Here is a 21,829-nt window from a genome sequence, read left to right on the forward strand (position 1 = left end):
TGGATGTCTCTAAACAAGTTGCATAATTTGTATAAAAGACCCACATTTAGAGTCATAGAGTAGAGCGTCTCAATGAGGTTGATGCATGAGGGAGACCATTCAGAAAGTTTTACGTTAGCCTTCCCAACCAGGTTAATTGTCACCGAAGTGTTTCACTCGTGTCTGACCCAAGCGGTCCCCATGAGATGGAAGAACGTGGTTGATGTTCTGTATTTGGGAACCGTCAAGGCTCAAACCACTCATAAACTGGATCCTGCTGAAACACCACAGTAAATCTAACATCATCATAGACTGAGTGGGTGCTGACCAATAAAGCAGATCCTGGCCAAAAACGACCAACTCCAGGCACCACTACAAGTCAAAGCTGTATGCAGCAGATGCCAAACGCCTTCTGGATTTAAAAGAAACCCATTGAGGTGTTTGGCTACAATGACAAAAGTATGTCAAGCATGGTGATGGCAGCACCATGGTAAGGGTCAACAGTCGTCCATCTTTCAAAGAGGATAGAACAACGAAGAAGAGGGACTGCCTCCACACTCTTCAATACGGTTGAAACCTAGACAGAGCTGTGAGACCCAACAGGACAGAGAACCCAGAAGAAACAAAAAAGCAGGTTTTAGAATTGATAGCTTTAGATTAAAGCTCATGGAACAACATTGGAAACTTATGAGCTCTGCTTAAAAGTTGACAGTTTGAGTGAGCTCCTCCATTTCTAATGAGAAGAGTGGTCAAAATGACAGTTTTATATATATATATATATATATATATATATATATATATATACATATACAGGCACATGGAGGCCACACACACTACTGAGCCTCACTTTGACTTGTTTTACGGACATTACATCAAAGTTGGATCCACCTGTAGTGTGTTTTCCACTTTAAATCTGAGTTTGACTCCAAATCCAGACCTCCATGGCTTAATAAATTAGATTTCCATTGATAATTTTTGTGTGATTTTGTTATCAGAACATTCAACTATGTAAAGAACAAAGTATTTAATAACAATATTTCATTCACTCAGATCTAGGATCTGTTATTTTAGTGGTCCCTTTCTTTTTTTGAGCAGTTTATATATATATATATATATATATATATATATATATATATATATATATATATATATATATATACAAACCATTACACCCACCACCACCAAATGAGGGGCAAGTGACTCCTTCACCTCCACAAATACCATTGCCGTTGACGTTGTGAACTGCGGCCCAGAACTGAGTGGAAAACATGCCAGCTGGAGTATTTGCTGTGGAGCAAACAAAACCACACAAACATTTGATAGCTATAGAGTTTGAATATTGTCAGAAGTAACCCAAGTCTCATTTTGTTTGCATTCACAAGGTATCTGAACATTTTTTTAAAAAGCAGGAACGACAGAGCAAAGTCAGCAGAGAACAAAAGGCAGACTCGGTTAAGATTTCTTGTTTTTTATTAATACTCAACACCTTTATTCCAAAGAGACAGAATAATAATATTTCTCAGCACTTATTTTTCACATTGAATGTGTTTAATCTCGTTTTCAATATTACTAAATATTCAATCAAGTCTGAAATACTCTCTTCACACAAGTAATATCTCTCCATACAAAAGAATGCAAGGATGAACTAGAGTTTTCTTGTATTTACACTTTTCACAATCTGTACAGCTCAGGGATGGAGTTCGATCCTCTGTGGCAAAACGCAAAAAACACACAAGACTTTTTTTTTACTCCTTTTTTTAGACAAAGAGGGGAAAATAGACCAGCTCTGTAAAAATTGTCAATTGTGCTTTCTGTTTACCAGTAAACTAAGGTCCTGTACATTTTATTTTCTTTGAGAAAAACAGCCTTCATTTTAGACCAAATCAAGAACAAAATTAAAACACAGACCTTCACTCATTAAATATGTGCACTAAGTGTAATAATAAATCATTGCACAATTCCTGGCCTGAAGTCGTTACAAAAGCACTTTTGTTGATGGGATGTCGACTAATCAAAGATTTATCCCAAATAGATGTACTCTGTTAATTTTTTTACAGTTATTATCAAAAGTCCATGAGCGTGAGGTAAGGTATTTACATCTCGTTTTATTGTACATAAACAGTTGTCTCATTCACTCTGCCTCTCTTCCATATGAGCACACACAGAGGTAATCAAGCGTATGTATTCAGGCACATACAATAACAAATAATGAGAGTTTTTACTTGTAAAGGCAGAAAAGCAAGAAAAGCAGTTGATATGAAAAAGAGCCACTTGGTTAGTGACAAAGGATCAACCAAGACCTCAGCTTTGAAGGAGAGCATTAAACAGTCGAGAAAACTGATGTCTGAATCACCGCAACAAAACCTTCTTCCATCTGAAAAACATTTCTTTGATTAATTGAGCCATATTTATGTGAACATCAGCACAGATTTCCGTCTTGGATTGGTGTTTTTTCCTCTCGCAGAAAAAAAACAAAATCAAACACTCCCACACACGTCTACAGAACTACAAGGATCATCGGCGTCAGTGAAAGTGATACGATTTCAAAAGTTGCTCAAAAACACGCATCGCTTTCGGGCTCAAAGTCAAGATTAAAAAAATTTAAAATAAGTAAAAGGAACACATACATGCAAACCCATACAAACACTAGAGACCCTAAGTATCATACATACTGACTTGTCAGCCAAGAGAAGAAAAGTCTACAAAGGTTCTGATCGGGCTTTACAAGCTAATATCCATTCAGTCACACATTGTGCTTCTGTTTTAGATTTAGTGTGGGCAAAATGACTAAATTTACATGTTTAATGGCAAAAACAGATCGAAAATCTAGTTTTGTTTGCTCTTACTATTGGTCATTTTAGATTTGGTAGGCGACAAAATCCTAAAATCTGCCCTACTTGCTTGTACAACACATTCTTCTGATTTCAATACATAAAAGAATCTGGACTTGAAGCCAGATTTCTTCTTATAACAACATCTCAGTGTTACAGCGCAGCAAAGGAGAGTTTAACAGTATGTGGGAGCGATCAGTGCATCGCCATGTTTATGGAAATAACCTGTTGCCCCTTTACTGAACGTAAAATAAAAAGGAAAACAAACAGCTTGCCTGGTTCCGTCCAAAGGTATTAAAATGTCTGCACCAGCACTATATTTCAATGAGGAGGTTGCCATGTTTTATTTTTAAATGAATTCATTTAAAGAAACATTTAAGGAATAGCTTATATTCCAGGCCTAACTAGCATGGCCACTATAAAACCCTTTGGTTCTTCACTGGTTTAAAAAAAAAAAAAATTCTTGTTAAAAAACTGACCTGTAATTTCATCTGTACTTAGATATTTTCAAATATTTTTTTTCATACAGTTCCAGTTTATGTTTGTAAAAATGGATTTTAATAGCAGTATTTTTCAAATCTGGATGTGTTAAAAAGTGTGTATGGAGAAATATGTATATTTCCATCCATATGGTTTAGCAGGTACTATATTTAAAGCCTGACAGTCACCCCCCCTCCCCCACCCCGCAACACCCCACCCCAGAGTTACTGTCATAAATTCACAGTGATGTTCTTTTTTCACATTTCATAAATTGGCCATAGAAACACTGAGAACTCTGGAGTTAGAGTCTGGCAGAGCAGGGATTCCCAAAGTGGGGCTCGGGACCCTCCGGGGGTCGCGAGACACCTCTTGTGGGGTCATGAGATGATTTCATACTGATGTGCGTGAAACTGATACCAAAGTATAACTTTATAAGATTTTCAGCATTCCTCGTTTTAAAGGAGGAAGGCTGCACTTTTTTGTAAGAGCTCTTATGAAAAACTACAATTTCACTCTTGTAATTTCCCCCTAAAAGGGGGTGACTAGTCGGTAGTACTGTTATTTTGTGGTACTCCAGAATCAGTGGACAGATGCATCACAAGCATTTTCTACAACTATCTCTTGAATTCAACAATACAATAAATAATAAAACATCTTTACAGTGATTTGTTGAGCACTGGTAATGTTGCATATAAACCTGTTCATCAGCTACATGTTGTCCATAGTGTTTCCCAAAATTAAACAAATGTTTTATTGACTACAAAATGTCTGTAGGTCAAATTTACTACAGCGGTAACTCTCACCCTCGTTTTGTACCCACACGTTGCCAACTAACCTAATTATATGTTGTGCCCTTGCAACCAATGTGTACTGATTTGTTTCTCTTGGTGGTTAGGAGAATTGCACAACTTTTAAGACTTATGAAAACAATCGATCATGAACTTGCTCTGTTAATTATTTTAGGAAGATTTATTTTACGCTGTATTCCCATCGATTGGGGTCCTGAGCCCGGTTTGGTTCTCAACTAACTGACAGACCTCCTCCTGACAGATAAGATTTATTTGAATCACATGACCACATACCCCTTATAGTGTGAGAAGATTTTTTTGGAAATTATTTTCAACCAAAGAGCGCTCAATTGAAACTTGTCACATCATACAATAAATCTAGATGGCTTGGGCATGCTAATGCTAACTTCTGCAGTTAATTTATGAATTTAAGGTACTGTAAAAAATGCCCGAGCGAAACAGTTACCTGAATATTCCAGCTGATCACAGCCTATCTTCTCCTACCTGTCTTTAGTTTGAAGAAAATATGTAAGCACATTTAAATCCTGTTTTGCCAAATCGACGTGTTTATCTTTCTAATTTTGATATACGGTAAGCTGTAATACAGAGTGACCTGCTGTCAAGCTTGTGTGGTTGGACACATTAAAAATAGGTGCAGTGGATAAGCAAAATGTTATGCCATAACAACTTCTGTTGACATTGTAAATATATTAATTACTAAAACCAAAATGACTGGTCATCTTACTGGTGCTTATGGAGCATTTACCTGGGAACATTTGGTGCAGTAATCATCTCTGGACTCTAGGAGTTACTACCCCAAATCGGAGGATTGTAAACTTATTTAACTCTGACCAATCAGTGAACACTCTCTACGTAAGCAACGCGCTGAAACAGCATTCTATGGGGTGGATGTTGTTTCTGAGGAAAGAAGACTCAAAGAGGGCAATTTTCAAGTACCGATGAGGTATTTAAAATTACATCAAATAAGGCATGGAGGAGTAAGTGGTTATTTTGACAGAAAACTGCATTTTCAACATCTGTGGTTCATTGGGCTGTTAGAGCGAGAGTGTAACTTTAAGTAGATAACAAGAAGGCTGAACATCAGAAAAAGCTGTTCTGTTTTATCCTTTTGAGCTTCCAATCGCTCTCTGTAATGAAACCTGCTTCATTTAGAAATGCTGGTCCTGTTTTTCTTTACTTTGATCTGAAAGCTAAAGTAGAGCTACATTTTCTAGCAAATAGACAGACTAATGCTAATATTATCTGTGCCAAATGCTAATATGAAGGTGCTAGAAAAAAATATTTTCAATGCTCTTTTCTTATCTTATCTTTATATCTTTATATCTCTAACAAACACTACAGACACCAACTGAGTGAACATGTTTAAGATAGATTTGGTCTCTGTTGGCCATTAACTAAAGCAAACACATTTCTAAAGAGTGATTGGAGTCCTCCTTCCCCAGGATGGTGCAACTCATAATATTAGCTTGTGTGTTTTTCCAATTGTACAACTAACATGTCCATAATCGACATACTCAAAATATCTCCAGAGTCATTTGGCTCTATAGTTAACTTTGAAACAAAATAATTTATTTAAAATGTATTAGTACGCTTTATAAGTACTGGCAGAGTCATTTTACTATCTTCAGACAGAACCAGATGGACTGTTGGGACAGTCCTTCCAGCCTTTATTCCCACGCTGGCATCAGGGAAGCCTCACAATCTTTATGCTCTCCTAAGACGCAGTGCCTCATTATGTCGTTTCCACAAAATATCTCAAATTTTACCCAAAAATACACTTGTAGCAAGAATTTTTGTTCTTATTTCCGAGTCGTGTGTGACCCTTTTCTATCTTTGTGCTTCTTCATAAAGCTATTAAGATCTTATTGACACTGGTGGGTTCTTGGTAATTTCATATTGTATAAAGAGCTTAGGATCAATAAATGATTTAAACAAAAGAAGTCCCCTGTATGTAATGTTAAGTGCAGACATAAAAGTAAAGGAATGTTGTAGTATATTTTCTCCTGAACTAATGCCCATGTTGTCTTTCAATTTGTTCATAGCGAGCTTAGTTTTATGGTACCAGATAAATCTCAAACTATAATATCAGACTGATTTCCCATGTATCTTTACTCCCAAATCAGTTGACTGATTGCAAGAGGATCTTCCTATCAAAAGAAAAAAAAAAGATAGAAAATCAGTGTAAGTCCCTTTAAGGCACATCCAGTGCTAATTGAGAAACCCTTTTGGTGCTGACGAAGCTAGTAACAAAAACTGCAAATCAGTATGATGATGTTGCTTCTGCAGCTGAAAAAACAAAAACAAAAAAAATCACAAATTTTAAAGTACATTTAATGCACTCAGCTTATCATGCCTCTCACATACACTTCACTGCAGTCAAAAGTAAGAAAATTTAAAAAAGTCAAACATGAAGAATTTATAGGAAAGAAGATACAGGAAATCAACAATATCAGTGAACTGGTAGCCCAGTCTTCTGTAATGTTGGTGAAATAAGAAAGAATTAACATCATACAAATATATAACATGAACTATTTAAATAAATCAAATAATAATAAGAATAAAAAACAATCCAAACCGATCATCATCATGAAACACTAGAATAATATTCAATAATATTATTAACATCATCAATACAATTATTGTTAGTTACCCTGTTACTTCGGCAGAAGTGTAGTTTTCGCATTCATGATTGTATATCCGTTGCTAAACAAAATGTTTCTTTTGGTGTGGACGAACTGCAGGAAGGAGGGAGAGACTGTGAGCATGTGAGTAGAGCAGAGACAGGAGAATTGATCTCACCTTTTCCCACTCCCTCCAACCCTCCCTTCAGATCGCTCAAGCATCGGAGCAGCACCAGAATCCTTTTATCTCATTAAAAACTTGTCTCCCTTCAAACTCTGCCAAACTTTATGTGGCAGTGTCCCTTGTGTTTTGTCCAAAAACCTCTTCTTTTAGTAGACCGAGAACAATACACACACTTTCGTGTACCCTCATTCTCTTCACACAGAGAAGTCATTAGCTTGGGTCTTCTTCCCCTCATTTCTTTACCCACTTCATCTTATCTACCTCTCCCTTTTTTTTTACTCTGCCTTCAGTCTCAGACATCTGACTCAATGCTCGAGAGCTTTTCATAGACGTGTCCATTGGCACCGTTGAAGGCTCTCTGTCCCTGTCCCAGACCTAAATTGTCCCTGCCTCCAGGCAGCAGTTTGCTGGCCCCGTGGTGGTTCCCCATAGGCCCTCCCCCCCCACCCAGGCACAGCTCTTTGGGGTATCTTGTGGCCACATTGGACATCACTCCAGCTGTGGCTGACGCGGGCAAATAGGAAGTTGCTCCCATGGAGCTGCGGAAGTCCCCTCCTCCTCGAGTGTTGTTGAGAAGTTGCTGCTGCTGTTGCGGCGTCTGTGGCTTTTTGATGTAGTACGGTTTGGCACCGTGTAATAGACACTGGTCGTCACCGAAGGTTGGGATGAAGGGGTTCTGGTTCACCTTATCTGGGTAGAGAGATTTAGACAAGGAGTAAGTCCCGGCCCCTCTGTTACCACCACCACCACCACCACAGCCCCCTCCTCCCATCATATTTCTGTCTCTGTCCCTCAGGTCTCTCTCCCCCACTGAACGCCGATGCAGCCCACCCTCTCCTCCACGGAACAAACTGAAGGAGGACCCTCCTGCTGCTCTATCCCCACCTATTCCTCCAAACATGGGAGACTCTCTTTCACCTGAATATCTCTCAAACATGTGCGCGTAGGGACTGGGACCCTCCATGTACCGGTCTTTGTCTTTCAAGCTCACACTTCGGGGCTGGGCAAACTGCCCGCCAGCACCACCGCCAACCCCACCCATGCGACCTGCTCCCTCTCTCTGCAGATCTACAAATGTATCGTAGGAGTGCTGCCTCCGTAACACCTTCCCACCTGGTCCTAGCTTCCTGCGCTGTGTCTGAGTCTGACTGGGTCCTAGGCTGCTCTTCACACCACCGAACAACATGTTGTTATCCTCACTGATGTTATAAAGGTTGCTTGGCTGTATCTTGCAGGAGTCGCAGCGTTTGCAGAGCGTAGCAGAGCTGGGGCGACTGCCACTCCCCCCAACTCCACTCGCTGCGCACGTGCTGCCTCCTCCTCCACTGTGATGACAAACAGTGTGGCAGTTACGACACTCCCAGTCACCCCCTGCTATGCCTCCACCTCCAAGACCAGAAACTCCTTTCTCCCAGCAGGTATGAGCCTGCTGCCCTGCTGACATTCCACCTAGACCACCTTTGCCATCTGGCTTCTTCCCTTTACTTTTGAGGAAGTCTTCCACAGGCACTAAGCTTTTACAGATACCACCACCACTACCACCGCCTGCACCGCTTCCTCCACTTCCACCCTCCTGCTCCCACTTGGCCTTGCCCTCCTTGGAGCGGAACTGGTCCGCATAGAAATCCCTCAGGTTGTCTTTGTCTTTGCGGAATAAGTAAGGTGAAGAATTAGCCGTACCTCCTCCCCTCTTCCGCTCCAGGGGAGGTGAGACCGGGCGGTGTGCCAGAGGCCCGTGGGGGAAGTGGTGGTGGACGGTGTGGTGGTGGGGTCTCTTCCTGAAGGCGTTCAGCTCTATCTCGTCCTGCTCCCGTCTGACCTTCGCAGAGGCAGGCCTCTTTTTCAGGCTGTCTCTGTACTGCTTACGCCTCTTGGTGCTGCCCTCCAGGTTTCCATAGGTAACCGTGTGCGTGGAGATATCCGACACATCAGAGCGAATGTTCCCATCGTCACCCCCTGAGCCTCCCCCTCCCCCACCACAGTACCTTTCGTGTCCCCCGATGAGCCCCGTGCTGGATGCTCCTCCTTTGAAAGAAAACCTCCCATATACATTGCTTCCTTTGAACCCACCCTGATTAGTATCCGCAGAGGTATGGCCTGCGATCAGGTCAAATTTGCTTGTATTCCTGTGAGTCATGGAGGGACGGGGCTGGGTGGTGAAAATGGGGGCTACCCCTCCCCCCAAACTGTCGGCATCGAACATGCCCCCTTCCAACGAGCTAGCGCTGCCTAAGCTACGCGGCCTATTGGGTGGGGGGCCGGACATACCCAGAGCCGAAGCCGGGTGGTGGTGCCGGTAATGGTCCTGGTACAGGTTGTTGTCCTTCAGGGGCAAGTTCCCAAAAGTCCTCTCCACCTCGCTGATGTAGTCACTAAACATGGGGTCCTCTGGAAGGTAAGGTGGAGCAGACTTACAGTCGGCAGGGTGACCCACCAGGCTATGCCGGTGCTTCTGGATATCATAGATGGCCGCTTCACGGCTGCTGTGGCTATACTCTAATGCTGCATGCGGAGAGCCATTGACGCCTGGGACTGCAGTCATGTCCTTAGCGGTGCGGAGTAGCCGTAGGATGTTGGAGTGGGTGTTGTTCATGTTCTTCTTTATGGTGGAAGAGGGTGAGTCTATGGTTGACTTGTTTTCCTCGATTTGTACCCCATGGATGCAGCTGTAGATACCCTGGAGAGTGAAAATTGAAGAAAAAAAGGGTAGAGAGAAAGAGAGGGTGAGATAGACCATAGGGGGGGAAAAGAAAGAGTGAGACGAGGTATGAAAGGAAACGGTAAAATGTGCAGGAATAGAAGGAACCAGACGGGTTTCAACAGAAAGAAAGAAAGACATATACATTTACTCTCTATTAAACAATAATAGGATCCAAGTTAATGAATGCATTATCTCTTTGGAACAGGGTAGACCATCTCCGCTACAGTCCAAGCCTCAGGAACAGATAACAGACTGTGAATAGACAGTGCAGATCAGTGTCTTGATTGATGCCCCATGAAAAGCACAAAGCTTGTGGTTTTGACCACAAATCAATAGGATTAATCAATGTAATCTAAATTCAGCTTACACCATTGCTGCTGCCTGAACACGCAGGAGCTCTACGTGTTTCCTTCCACTAACAATAAATCTATTTTGAAGTTTCTTTTGATTTCCTTTGTATATAAAGGACTCATACATTAACATACATCTTTATAACCAAGACAGACATAACATTATGACCACTGGCAACTGAACAGTCTTCCCTCAAAGGAGATCTGTTAGGATCTGTCAGGAAAAATTAGCAAGTCAAAGCATTTTAAAGTGTTTTAAGAGTTACAAGGGACAGCTTGAGGTCTGCAGTCATAGTAAGGGTATCTATAATGGGAACCTCAGCATCACCACTGGATGAAAGAAACAGGCCTTGTAAGACAGACTCGGCAGTGTGATGGTTTGGGCAAAGTTTGGCTTGGAAACCTCGGGTTCTGTCTTCCATGTGGATGTTACTTATATGCATACCTTACCACAGCACACAACACAGACACTGCTGCGTCTTGCTGTGAAACAGCAGCGGCATCAAACTTCAGACATTTTTTTTTATACAGCTGTGATGAAGGAGAGACGTGTCTAAAAGCTGCAGGACAACAGCCTTTAAGGATTGGTATCAAAACCCCTTAAACCCCTGTTGCTAATATTAGTATACCAGACACTACATCACAGCTTCCCAGCTCTAGTGGACCTCAAAGGTTTAGTAGTCATTGGTAGTAAAAACTATTAGAAAAGTGGTCATAATATTATGTCTGATCAGTGGGAACTGCTAGGGGCCAATAAAGTATGTTTGGCATTGGACGAATGGTAAAAAGGACCTTTTGGTGTTCGGGAAAGCCTTTCAGTAGTGAGGTCAAGCAGGCGTGACCTCACTACACGCTTACTAGCTGAAAGAATCTGGCCAAGGCGACAGCCAGATCTGAAAGGTTGACGACACACTGCCCACCAGCGAGCGTGCTGCCCGACGTTCCTCCAAGGCGTCAACTTGTCAGAAACAGTTTTTGTCTGTCTCTTAGTCACTTTCCACATCAGTGATGCATTCATAATTGTTACCCGTCAACTCTTTTTTCTCCCTTTGTATTTTCTTTATTATTTTGGTCTCAGGGTGCATTGAGGACCGACAGCTGCTCCAATGGGGCTGTCTGTCTTTATCTCTCTTCATCCACTACTTATCTGGCTGAAAAGTAATGGAACCCAGTTGGGCGCACACTGCTGTGTTTCTACTTCACACCTCTTCCATTTTTCTGTCATGGGCTTGACTGTTTATCACTCCTCTCATCACTTAACCTCTTTTACTCTCTCAGTATCAATATTTTTACGCCCATGCCTCTTGCCCATGCCTTCGACTAAAACAAACTGCACTTAAACTATCATAGATGTCTACCAGTCTTAAATAGCTGCTGCTGTCTTTAGCTAATGTATTCTAAAACAATTGTTGCAAGAGGGGCCTCTTCTGAAAGCCATCTTTGATTGAAAGGGATGCAGTTCAACAAGCCAAATCAGTTTTTCCGATGTGTTAAAGCAATCTGCTTAATATGTTTCACCCTGTGTGGGTGTAAACTAAATGACATTACAATTAGAAGGGCCCGGATTTTAAACACATAAACACTGGTGGCATTCACTCCAGTAACTAGTTATGGACAATTTGCACAAAGCAATTGTCTGCCTCCTTAAAAGGTAGCATTATGAAAATTAAAGTATAATAGAACGATTATTTATGGACCTAATTTACTTGGTGACAAGTTTGTAAGGACAGAAAGCTTTTCCGTCTCTTAGCTAATTATTCCATAATTATTATTCAAGATGGCCCTGAGAAGGCATCTTGTGGTCTTAGTGGGACGAGCTGTCAATTATAGCTTCTGCAGCGGCTGCTTCAACTATATAAGCACCGATGGGCGTGGTTGGCTTGTGGAGGTTAAAATGGCTTATAGAGCTGGTTGTTATTTGCTCCGATTGGGCTTACAGGTACATGCAGCACCACCAAAGTTCCAAGACAGTAAAATAAATACACACCTGTCCCTCTATTTAACTTTTATTTTGTGTCAGAGCAACTCCCCCATTTAGAGATGTGTTCAAAGTCTTAAAATTCATTCCTTCTTTACTGCAGTAGCATAATCTCACACCTAGAAATTTAGCCTTTAATTGGAGTAATTGGGACAATCCCTGAGAGCTACTATTAATCTATTTAAGTTTGTTTTGTTTTCTATTTATTAGGCACAATTATTTCTTGAAATTGACATTTTATTCCTAATTAATAAAAAAAAAATTCCCATCTCGAGATCATGCCACTGCAGTAAAAGCTTTATTTTAAGGTTCATTGTAAATTTTTACCTGGGTTACCCATAAATCTGTTAACTTGTTAATTCGAATTAGCATTTTTTTTTTATCTTTTTGTGAAGTAGAGGATACTTGTTGTGTATTTTTTAGCAGCCTGGACTAAGGAAAGGTAATCCAGATGAGTCATCACATCCTCCTGACTGACTTGATATACTTCAACCACGGCCAGTGGCTTCCAAATCGCCGGTCCTGTGATCTTTCTGTCGGGAGAACAAAGGTCAGTGCTAAAATAAAACCTGGGAACACTCACTCTGCTGATGGAGAATGTGAAGCCGGGCTGCCCCGAGCACACGCCCATGAAGCAGAAACGCAGCTGCCAGTAGAACAAATGTTCGCAGATGAAGGTGATCAGTGACAGAATCATGGCAGCCCCGAGCATGTAGAAGACGCCCGCCATGTTGTCCACGTCCAGCTGGCTGCTCATCACCTCGTTCTTCTCGTTGTGACAGATTCCCGTTAGCCACAAGGCCTCCAACTCCTCCATCTCACCTGGAAATAGAGTCACACAGGTATCATCATGGTCGTCATGTATGACCTACTCAATTTATTCAGTTTGTCTCTCGGTGAAGGAAGACGCATTTTACTGAATTCCTTACCATTAATGAACGCTTATGAAAAGCTTTATACTTCTTATCATGACAAAACACATGACAGTCTGCTGGGACTGAGTACCTTATATTCAAATTAATGCAACAGACATGTTTAAAAGTTGTTTTTTAAAGTCTTACAAGTCTATTACATGTCAAAGTCAAGGCTAAAGTTTATGTCCCAAGTCCAACTCAAGTTTCAAGTCTTTGGGTGGTAAATTTCTGGGTGTTTACTTGGGTTTTTCTGCAAAGTCTAGTTCAAGTATAAAGCATTTTACCAAGTCTAGTTCAAGTCCTAACTCCAAGTCTAAGTCAAGTCTTGATCCTTATTGCCCATGTCAAGGCTAGTCTTCTGCCTCAAGTCCAAGTCGAGTGTCAAGTCTTCTTCAAAGTCCAGTTGAGGTTTTAAATCTTTCTTCTAAGTCCAGTTGCATTCTCAGCTCTTTGTCCTCAGGTCCGGTTTAAGCCTCAAGTCATTCTCCCAAGTCCAAGTCATATAGTCTCTGAATGAAATGTTGGGAGTTATTTGAGGTTTGAGGTAATTATCCTTTAGGTTATTTTTTACGAATGAACATTTTATATCTTTATCTCTTGTAGAAGATCAAATTAAACAAAAAAAAATAACCAATTAAAAAAAAACAAATTAGAGCTGAGGTGTAATTCTTTACCGGACCAAAACATAAATGTACGCATACGATATGAATAATTTATTCTCACAAACCCTTTTGCACTCACTTTCACCTCTAATTACATAAGATAAAGGCTGTTCATGAGATACCGAGTCTAATTAAGGTCTATTTTTTGCGACTTAAGTATGATTCTTTGTACTGCAATAGTATGTTAAAAATTAGGCATCTTAATTACAAAAAGGAAATGAGCTGGCTCGGTCTGTAACAGGCTAAGAAATGTAGCGGCAGCGTCCCTGAAGAGATGCTTGCATTTACCCGATCTGAACAATATGTCTATATTTTAGATCAAGCGAGGTAAACCAAATGAAAGGAGCTGACAATGCCTCACATAAAACTAAAACTCATATAAATGCCTTTGATTCACTCCTTTTTATTGTCTCTCCCAGCCCATCCCTCTCCTCCTCCACCAACAAACACTCTCCTCTTCCTTCCTAATTTACCTCTGTTCAGTTACTGCTCTACTCAGTGTGCTGTTGTAAACACACTGCTGACCCTCCCTCCGCACGTATAACACCATTCCCCACCGAGTCAAAAACCGGATGCGACAGTTGTGAGCAAACGTCGATGAGTCTGATCTTCTAACCTGGCCGGCTGCATGTATACTGACAGCCAAACAACACGCATGAAGTAATGAGGCAACGTCTGAAGCCCTGGCCTCATGTATACAGCAGACACGGAAGGATCTCTCTGCCATTTCAAAAGCACATGAGGATTACACACATACACATATTCATTTAACGAGCGTGTTGCTCGTACACACGCACGGTATGCAAGAGGCTCCCCAAGAGTCCGCGTGAAAGTCTGAGTCAGTGCGACGCTCAGAGATCTAATCCGTGGTGAATGTGTTCTCTGTGCTGACCTATTTATCCATCACACAGGCCACAATGGAAAGTGATAGCACCTTGAAGGCCGCCGTCTTCATGCGCGTGTCAGCATGCTGCTCTGCATGAGACGTGACAGGAGGTAAGCAGCGCGAGAGGACACGAACTGTTAGCCGAGCTGGATCCTCCGAGGGCAAAAGTTCAAATGTGGAACATTTGTTTCTTTTATTTTGAGCTTTTCCCGACAGACAACGTGTAGAAGTCCTGCCAAAACACCAGCTGCTCACACTTTTAGCATCTGAACTCTTTTGTGTGTAGATGCAACTGATGACGCAGGCTAACCTTCTTTCAGGCGTATAGAAGTTCAGGCGGCGGCTCTCATATGGTAAATAAAATGACCAGGAGACAAAGACTAAATATCCTAATCAATTTAAACTGTCTATTAAACGCAGACAAACTCATCTCAGAGTAAAAGGGGGGAGAAGCCGACTGGTTTAATGTGACATACCAACACAAAGTAAAGCATAACTGTGAGGTGGCAAGAATAAATATAAATAGCTTTTAAAGTTTTGCTTTCCACTTCTACTCTTATGCACCTGAGAAACATCCAGTGCATCCAGTTGCATTATGAAGTCAACTAATTAGCAAGGAGAGTCAAGATGTGTTTAATTTAATCCTAGTATATATCCAGCTGTTCTTTGAAGGCCTCAGATGCCTGAAAGAGATCATTAGTGAGAGAAAACCGTCATCAAAGGTCAAGGAACATAGCAGACAGGTCAGGGAGAAAGGGATGGAGACATTTAAAGCTAGTTTAGGTTATAAACCAAGCTTGAAACATCTCACAGAGCATTGTTTAATCGTCATCTGATAATGACAAAAGTATGACACCACTGCAAACCTATCAACACACGGCTGCCTACCCAATCTTAAAAGCAGAGCACTGATCAGAGAAGCAGCCAAGTAGCCCGGGGTAAGTCTGCCGGTGTTGCAGAGATCCAAAGCAGAGATGGGAGCATTTGATGGCAAAGCAACTATTTACCCTGCTCTCCTTAAATCTGGAGTCAAGCTATGTGGGGAACACAGCAAATATTTGAAAGAAGGTGTTAGCTAGTTAAAAAGTCTGGTTCACACGGCAAGATAATTATCCCCAATTTTGCTCCAATTTTCCACTTCCAACAGGCCCAACTATCGGCATGGTTCTTAAGAGATATCCCTGCAGAGTGTGGTGTGTTAAGAGCGACTGGGTCAAATCGGGGATATTCAACGTGTCTGATCAGGGGTCACCAACATGGTGCCCAAAGTCTTCCTTTTTTTATTCACACTTGCATTTATATGTATTTAAAAATGCCAATATTGATAACAACGCATGAAAATGTGTTTATTTTAAGGTGAACTCTGATTCTTCTAGTTCAAAGCTCAGCACTGGCAGCCCTTCGTATGACACAACGCCAGTGAAGTCGCTCTCAGTTTCAAAAAGGTTGGTGACCCCTGTGTCAGATTGTCTTGTGTCGATATCCAAGTATGTGACGTGTTCCCCGAGGACAAACGAGCATGCAGTCTGTTGAATGTGACGTGTAGCCAATCAGAGAGCGAGGTCAGAATAAACACAGCTCACCTCTATAGTGCAGGAAATGTAGAGCCCCCCCGTTCCCGCTGTCTCCACTCCTTTAACCAGCGGCTTTCCTTTTTATGTTTTTTATATGTTAAAATCGGTCCACAAACTATCGCCACTCTGCTTCCTTGTCGTCCGTGTTCGTTTACTCTGAACTCGCGTTTGATCTTGAGAGGATTTGCGAGATTTCCCGTCTGACATCTGAATGATCCTGAGTGAAATCTGTTCGTGTGTGCTGTGCTGAGCTCACCATCTGACCGGACACCACACACTGTACGAACAAACCTGTGTTATCTGGGATTTTTTATCGTCACGTGTGGGTCTCTAGGGCTTTGAAAATCAGCCGACTATTTGAAAATCTTGCCGTGTGCACCAGCCTTAACGCGGCACATCACCCTGTACCAGTGTTGTAGTCAAGTCACTATGCCTGGAGTCCGAGTCCAGGTTCAAGTCACCAGTGTTCAAGTCCGAGTCAAGTCCAAGTCATTAAAAAAAAATCCGAGTCGAGTCCGAGTCGAGTCCACTACTCATCCGAGTCAAGTCCGAGTCGAGTCACTATTGACGTGTGATGTATGACATGAAGCAGTAACATTCCATTGCACTAATAACTCTTTCGCTGTAGTTACCCTTGGTTTTACTCTGTAAAACTACCGCTTTTTCCAAGTCTAAGACGTCTCCTAACCATGGTTTTTAAACATTGTTGTTATGGAACGCGCAACAGTGACTCGAGGCACGCTGATAGGCCGCATATGAAGGATGTTAAAGCCGCAAGCGGCGTCGATCGGCCCTCGCAGCCAAGCGCACTCCGGCCTATTGGCCACTAGGCCCGCCGGCGGGCGGGGTTCGCGCACCGCCGGCCGCCCGCCACCGCAGATGCTGTTACGCATTTTCCTCGCCCGTCCACCAGGCGATTCCCACAAACGCGTTCGGCAGCGTTCCACCATTACTCACAACAAATCTGGTGCAGATCGTCGATGCAGCGAGGAGATACAGCCGTTGGATAATGATAATGCATTTGGCCACCGGACCGGACTAAATTGTTCGGCGGGCCGGAAAATTTATACCGATTCCTGGACGGTGACTACAAACAGAAAAAAAACGGCCGATGACGCCATGAACACCGAGCAGGAGAAAAACAACGACTTACCTTCCTATCAACTTGGCCAGTTTTCCAGACTTTCCGAGCCCTCGACACTCAAGCCATCGTTTGAGCTGAACGTTGGTATGTTGTTCCACAGTTCTACCAGTAAAATGGGCGCCTGGACATCCTCTTGTGAAAGTTTAACAGCTGTAAAGTCGGTCATATAGTTGTGTCTGTTGCATGTGTAACGGCTGGCTGCTACGAGCGCTCTCACACTGTTTGCCCAACCTTAGCGGCAAGGGGTGTTGCTCATGAGATGGTGACGTCACGTGCGCGGTACGACATTTAGATATTAAAATCATACACCAAATAATATTCTAATGACATATTAAAATTATAACCTAATGATATATAAAAAAGTCAAGTCTTTTTCTCAATTTCCGAGTCAGAATGATCTGAATGTAGGAGTCCGAGTCCAAGTTCGAGTCATCAGTGCTCAAGTCCAGGTCAAGTCACGAGTCTCTAAATTTAGCTAATGACTCGGACTCGAGTTCGAGTCTCGGACTCGAGTACTACAACACTGCCCTGTACACACCATCCTTACTGTGAAGCATGGCAGCAACATCCTGTGGGGATGCAGGCAACAGGAGGCTGATCATGGAGGTGATGGGAATATGGATACAGAACAATCCTAGAAGGACCCCTGTTAGAGTCTGCAAAATACTAAAGATTTCATGTATTAGAATGGCCCAGTCAAAGTCCAGACTTACATCTAACTGGAAATCTGTGGCACGACTTGAAAATTGATGTTCATAGGAGCTGAACGCAAATGTGCTGTGTCAGCTTTTTATTTTAACAAAAATAGAAAGCCATTTTTATTTTCTACTTTGTGTAACGTAAAACCCCAATGGAACACAATGAGGTTTGTAGTTATAATGTGACAAAATGGGGAAAAGATAAGGGTTGGTAAAGGTTTTGCTAACTATAGCAAGGATTTGTTCATAGCTTTGGCACCTGGAAGGACTTGGTTCCAAAACAGCAAAGGGTACCAAATAACATCTGAAATAAAAAGCCAGAAAAGGTTGAGCTGAGTAAAGCCTTACCATGAGGGGAAAAAATAGCTAACTGTGCCCTTTCTCCACACACTGGGTCTGCCTTTCACACATTCAATTGTGCAGCTACCTGGGCTGCCAGTTCAAAGAAGCAACAACAATGGAGCCCATTTTGTCCCTGGTTCTGACAGGTAAACCTGCAAGGAGCAACAAAAGAGCAACAGGCCTATCTTTAACATGCACATATGAACCTGACACAAGTGTGCTTTTTGTAAAAGCGGGTAGAACATGGGACATTTCAGAGAATAACAAGTTTCCTTTTTGAATCGAACTACGGAAATAAATGAACTTTTTCATGATATTCTAATTTCTAGAGGTGCAGCTGGGTTTTCCAGATAAATACAGGAAGGGTTTGTATACATATGGTTAGCTCCTTAGCGTCTGGTAAATATTGATGGATGATTCAAACTGAAAAGCACCTTTTAAATCACAGCCAAAAGACTTCATCCGTTTACCTAATAGATGCTCAATGATTCTTTGATTACAGAACACCTAGAAGCCCAGGGAAAGTAAAATTACCGACGGAAACCTCAACTTGTGTAACTTGATGCAGTTAAATGTCCACAGAGAATGTTGCATTTTAGAGGTGTGTCAAATTTGCGGGTTTAATAAATTATTTTTTTTAAGCAGTTACCTCTAAGACTCACTGCCAACAAACACATCGATTTGTTGAGGCTAGAGTTTCATGTTTTGTTTTAGAATTATGGAAAACATGTAGACACCCAGATAATGTGTCTTATTAGAAATGCACTGAGATAACAGGGGAAATTAATAAAATTATATTCCAGTCACTGCATATAGTAACACTAGTAGCTCTAAAATATGGAAAAGCTATTGTTGGAAAAATATAGCAAGATTTTTTTTATTACACCAAAACACAAAATAATACACAAACATATTCACTACCCAGCATCCATGCTGGAGCATGTGTGGAGTTCAAGATGTGGACCATGCTCATTTGTTTTGGCAAAGTGCAAAGCTGACAAGCTACTGGAACAATATTTATAAAGGGTTAACAGATGTATTAGGATACTCATATTTACCAAAATGAGTACATTTCTCTATTTTGGACACTTATCAGAAGGAGACATACAAACCAAGGACATCTATTTAATCAAAGATCTTCTGGCAGCTACAAAGAAGGCCATTACAAGGAATTGGTACCAAGTGGAACCCCCCACCTCCTACAATTGGATGGACATTGTGGATTTACAAGATGGAGAGACTGACTTACATTATAAGACTACAACAACTGAAATGTGAGAAGCTGTGGAGAAAATGGAAAAAGTGCAAAATTAGATCATTAATGAGAAGGCGTGGAACACCTGACTATGGTCTGTAAGTTCTGGAGAATTGTCTTGTATTGTTTTGAAAATAAAAAGTAAAAAAGCAGAGATGCATTTCCCTGCCAAAATAATCCTGCCTAATTTCTTTGAGCAGGAGTGTACTTTTATTTGAAGTAAATAATACACCATTGCTTATGCTAATATAACCAACAGGAAAACAGCAAATACATAAATGATAAATGAAGACATTTAATTTAGTTTGAAATGGGAAATTATAGGCAGTCAAGAATACACAAGGTTTAAAGCATTAACGTCTACTTGAAGACTTGCAGAGGAGGGGGAAAAAAAACATAATATTGGTCTGAAGTTACCAGATGATAATTTGCTGCATGCTTATAATCAACCAAACTAAGTTATGCAATAATTGAGAATGATGGCATTAGAAAGCTCCTGAGACGGGCTGGGCTAGGCACAACAAACACAAGTTAACCAGCAGCGCTATCTTATTTTCCGCACTGTGTCATCATCATTAGTCACCTTTCTACAGTCAGCGGCGGCTAGTGGGAGATAAATCACACACTCAACCTGCTACATACATACATATTCAAATAATATGTTGTAGCGTAGCAGGACCAGGATAACATATGAGATGATGCGGAGGCATTAATTCATACGGAGATAAATGCACTGGATAACAGAACAGCCTGCTGCTGCAATCCCTGCACTGTCCCTCCTGAAACAAGCAAGGTGATGAATAAAAAGATTTTATCTATTTTATTTTAGATTTCGACAAAGTCCCTACGCATTTTCCTTTCCATACTTTTCTCAACTTAGACTTCAAGTGTTGACAGTCCTTTCCAGTGACATTTGATGACTCTTACGGAGATGTCCACATAGCTAAGACTTTCCATTTGGGAACTGAAAGAAAATACAGATTGCAAATGAGAGGGAGAGGGGGAGGAGGGACCGGACAGAAGAATGCATGAAAACATAGACGGATGAGAGATGGATAGACAGACAGATGGATGGAAGATTGGTTTATAGAGATAGATGGATGGATTCCATGCTCTATTTTCATCTTTCATACCTATATTCAGACCTGCCAAGCACATCTTGTCAAGCCAAAAGCTGGTCATACCACGCATAGATTTGGGTTTAAAGTAATCTTTTAGTGTAGCCAGCATCTTTCTTCTGACTGGAAGAAATATGGACATGTTGGAGAGGCCCAGCCAGAGTCTGGACTTGGTTCTGGTAGAGAATCTCTGGAGGGAACTAAAGATTGTGATGATGGCCCTTAAAGATCTAGAGCTCATCACCAAAGACGCATACAGCCTAAACCTATCCAGTTATTATCATTTGGGATTTGACTGTAAAATTGTATTGTTTCGTTGATTATTGAGAAAAGTATAGTTAACTTTCAGCAGGCCACTTTTAATAAAATGTATAAAACAGACTAAATAAACTCTTTCAGGAGGAGCGAATGCTGCAAATCAATGACTTGATCAGACATCCTTTAATTTCCCTCTGGGATTATTAAAGTATGTCTGATTCTGATTCTTGATTCAATCTGCTGGGTTTCCTTAAAAAGCCTTTTAACCAATCTGTCTGGGAGATTAGTTTGAATTGATTTTGTAAAGGGTCTTGAGATGACATGTGTTGTAAATTGGCGCTATATAAATAAAATTGAAGTTAATGGAATTATTATGTTATTATAAATACCATATTCTATTATTAGATTGCTTTCCAAAATTGTAACTCCTTTGAACCTATTTCATTTTTGAGGGGTGTCTGTCTGTCGAAATCTGTCTAAATTTCAAGCCCAATTGTAGATCAAATTCCCTACTTTTAAGATTTTTTCAAGATTTTTTCAAACTGCAAGAACTCAGTTTTCAACTACTGAGAAGAAACTGTCAGAGGGATCAGACTGGTGGTGTAAAAAGTTAGCTGGGGAAACTGACAGAAACCGATAACAAATGAAGGAGCAAATTACATCACTGACAAATTCAGTATAATTTCTGCGTTGAGATGCTGCAGCATGTACCAGATAAGAATCTGCTTCCCTTATCCCCCGCTGAATTTATGTACCATGTCAGCCTGCCAACATATGGAGGCTGTTTCTGAAATCCATATGACACTGACTGTCAATCACCCCAGTGCAGCTGTATACACAGGCGAGGTGTATGCATAAGGAGAATTTCATCCGCAATATTCCTTTGAGATAATTGCATTAGTTTTTTTTCTTTTTTATTTTCTGCAAGAACAGCTCTCACAAAGTGTTTCCTGGCCAGCTAAATATACACTCTCACACTACATGAAAGATTTTACACCTACAACAACAGGAGGTCTGCTGCTACCTCACTGTTAAACGTTGACTG

General features: G+C 41.3%; 1 protein-coding gene across 1 annotated transcript in view; it reads right to left on the bottom strand.

The window, feature by feature from the left end:
* Positions 1-6,413: 6,413 nt before the first annotated feature.
* The window catches only part of grin2bb (glutamate receptor, ionotropic, N-methyl D-aspartate 2B, genome duplicate b), a 155,029-nt gene continuing 139,613 nt past the window's right edge, over positions 6,414-21,829 (bottom strand). Inside the window, 2 exon segments of the mRNA XM_036136844.1 lie at positions 6,414-9,581; positions 12,517-12,755. Coding sequence (XP_035992737.1) covers positions 7,197-9,581; positions 12,517-12,755 — 2,624 coding nt within the window. The 3' untranslated portion in view covers positions 6,414-7,196.

Source organism: Fundulus heteroclitus, chromosome 5 (genome assembly GCF_011125445.2).
Source record: "Fundulus heteroclitus isolate FHET01 chromosome 5, MU-UCD_Fhet_4.1, whole genome shotgun sequence".
In the NCBI taxonomy this organism is placed as follows: Eukaryota; Metazoa; Chordata; class Actinopteri; order Cyprinodontiformes; family Fundulidae; genus Fundulus; species Fundulus heteroclitus.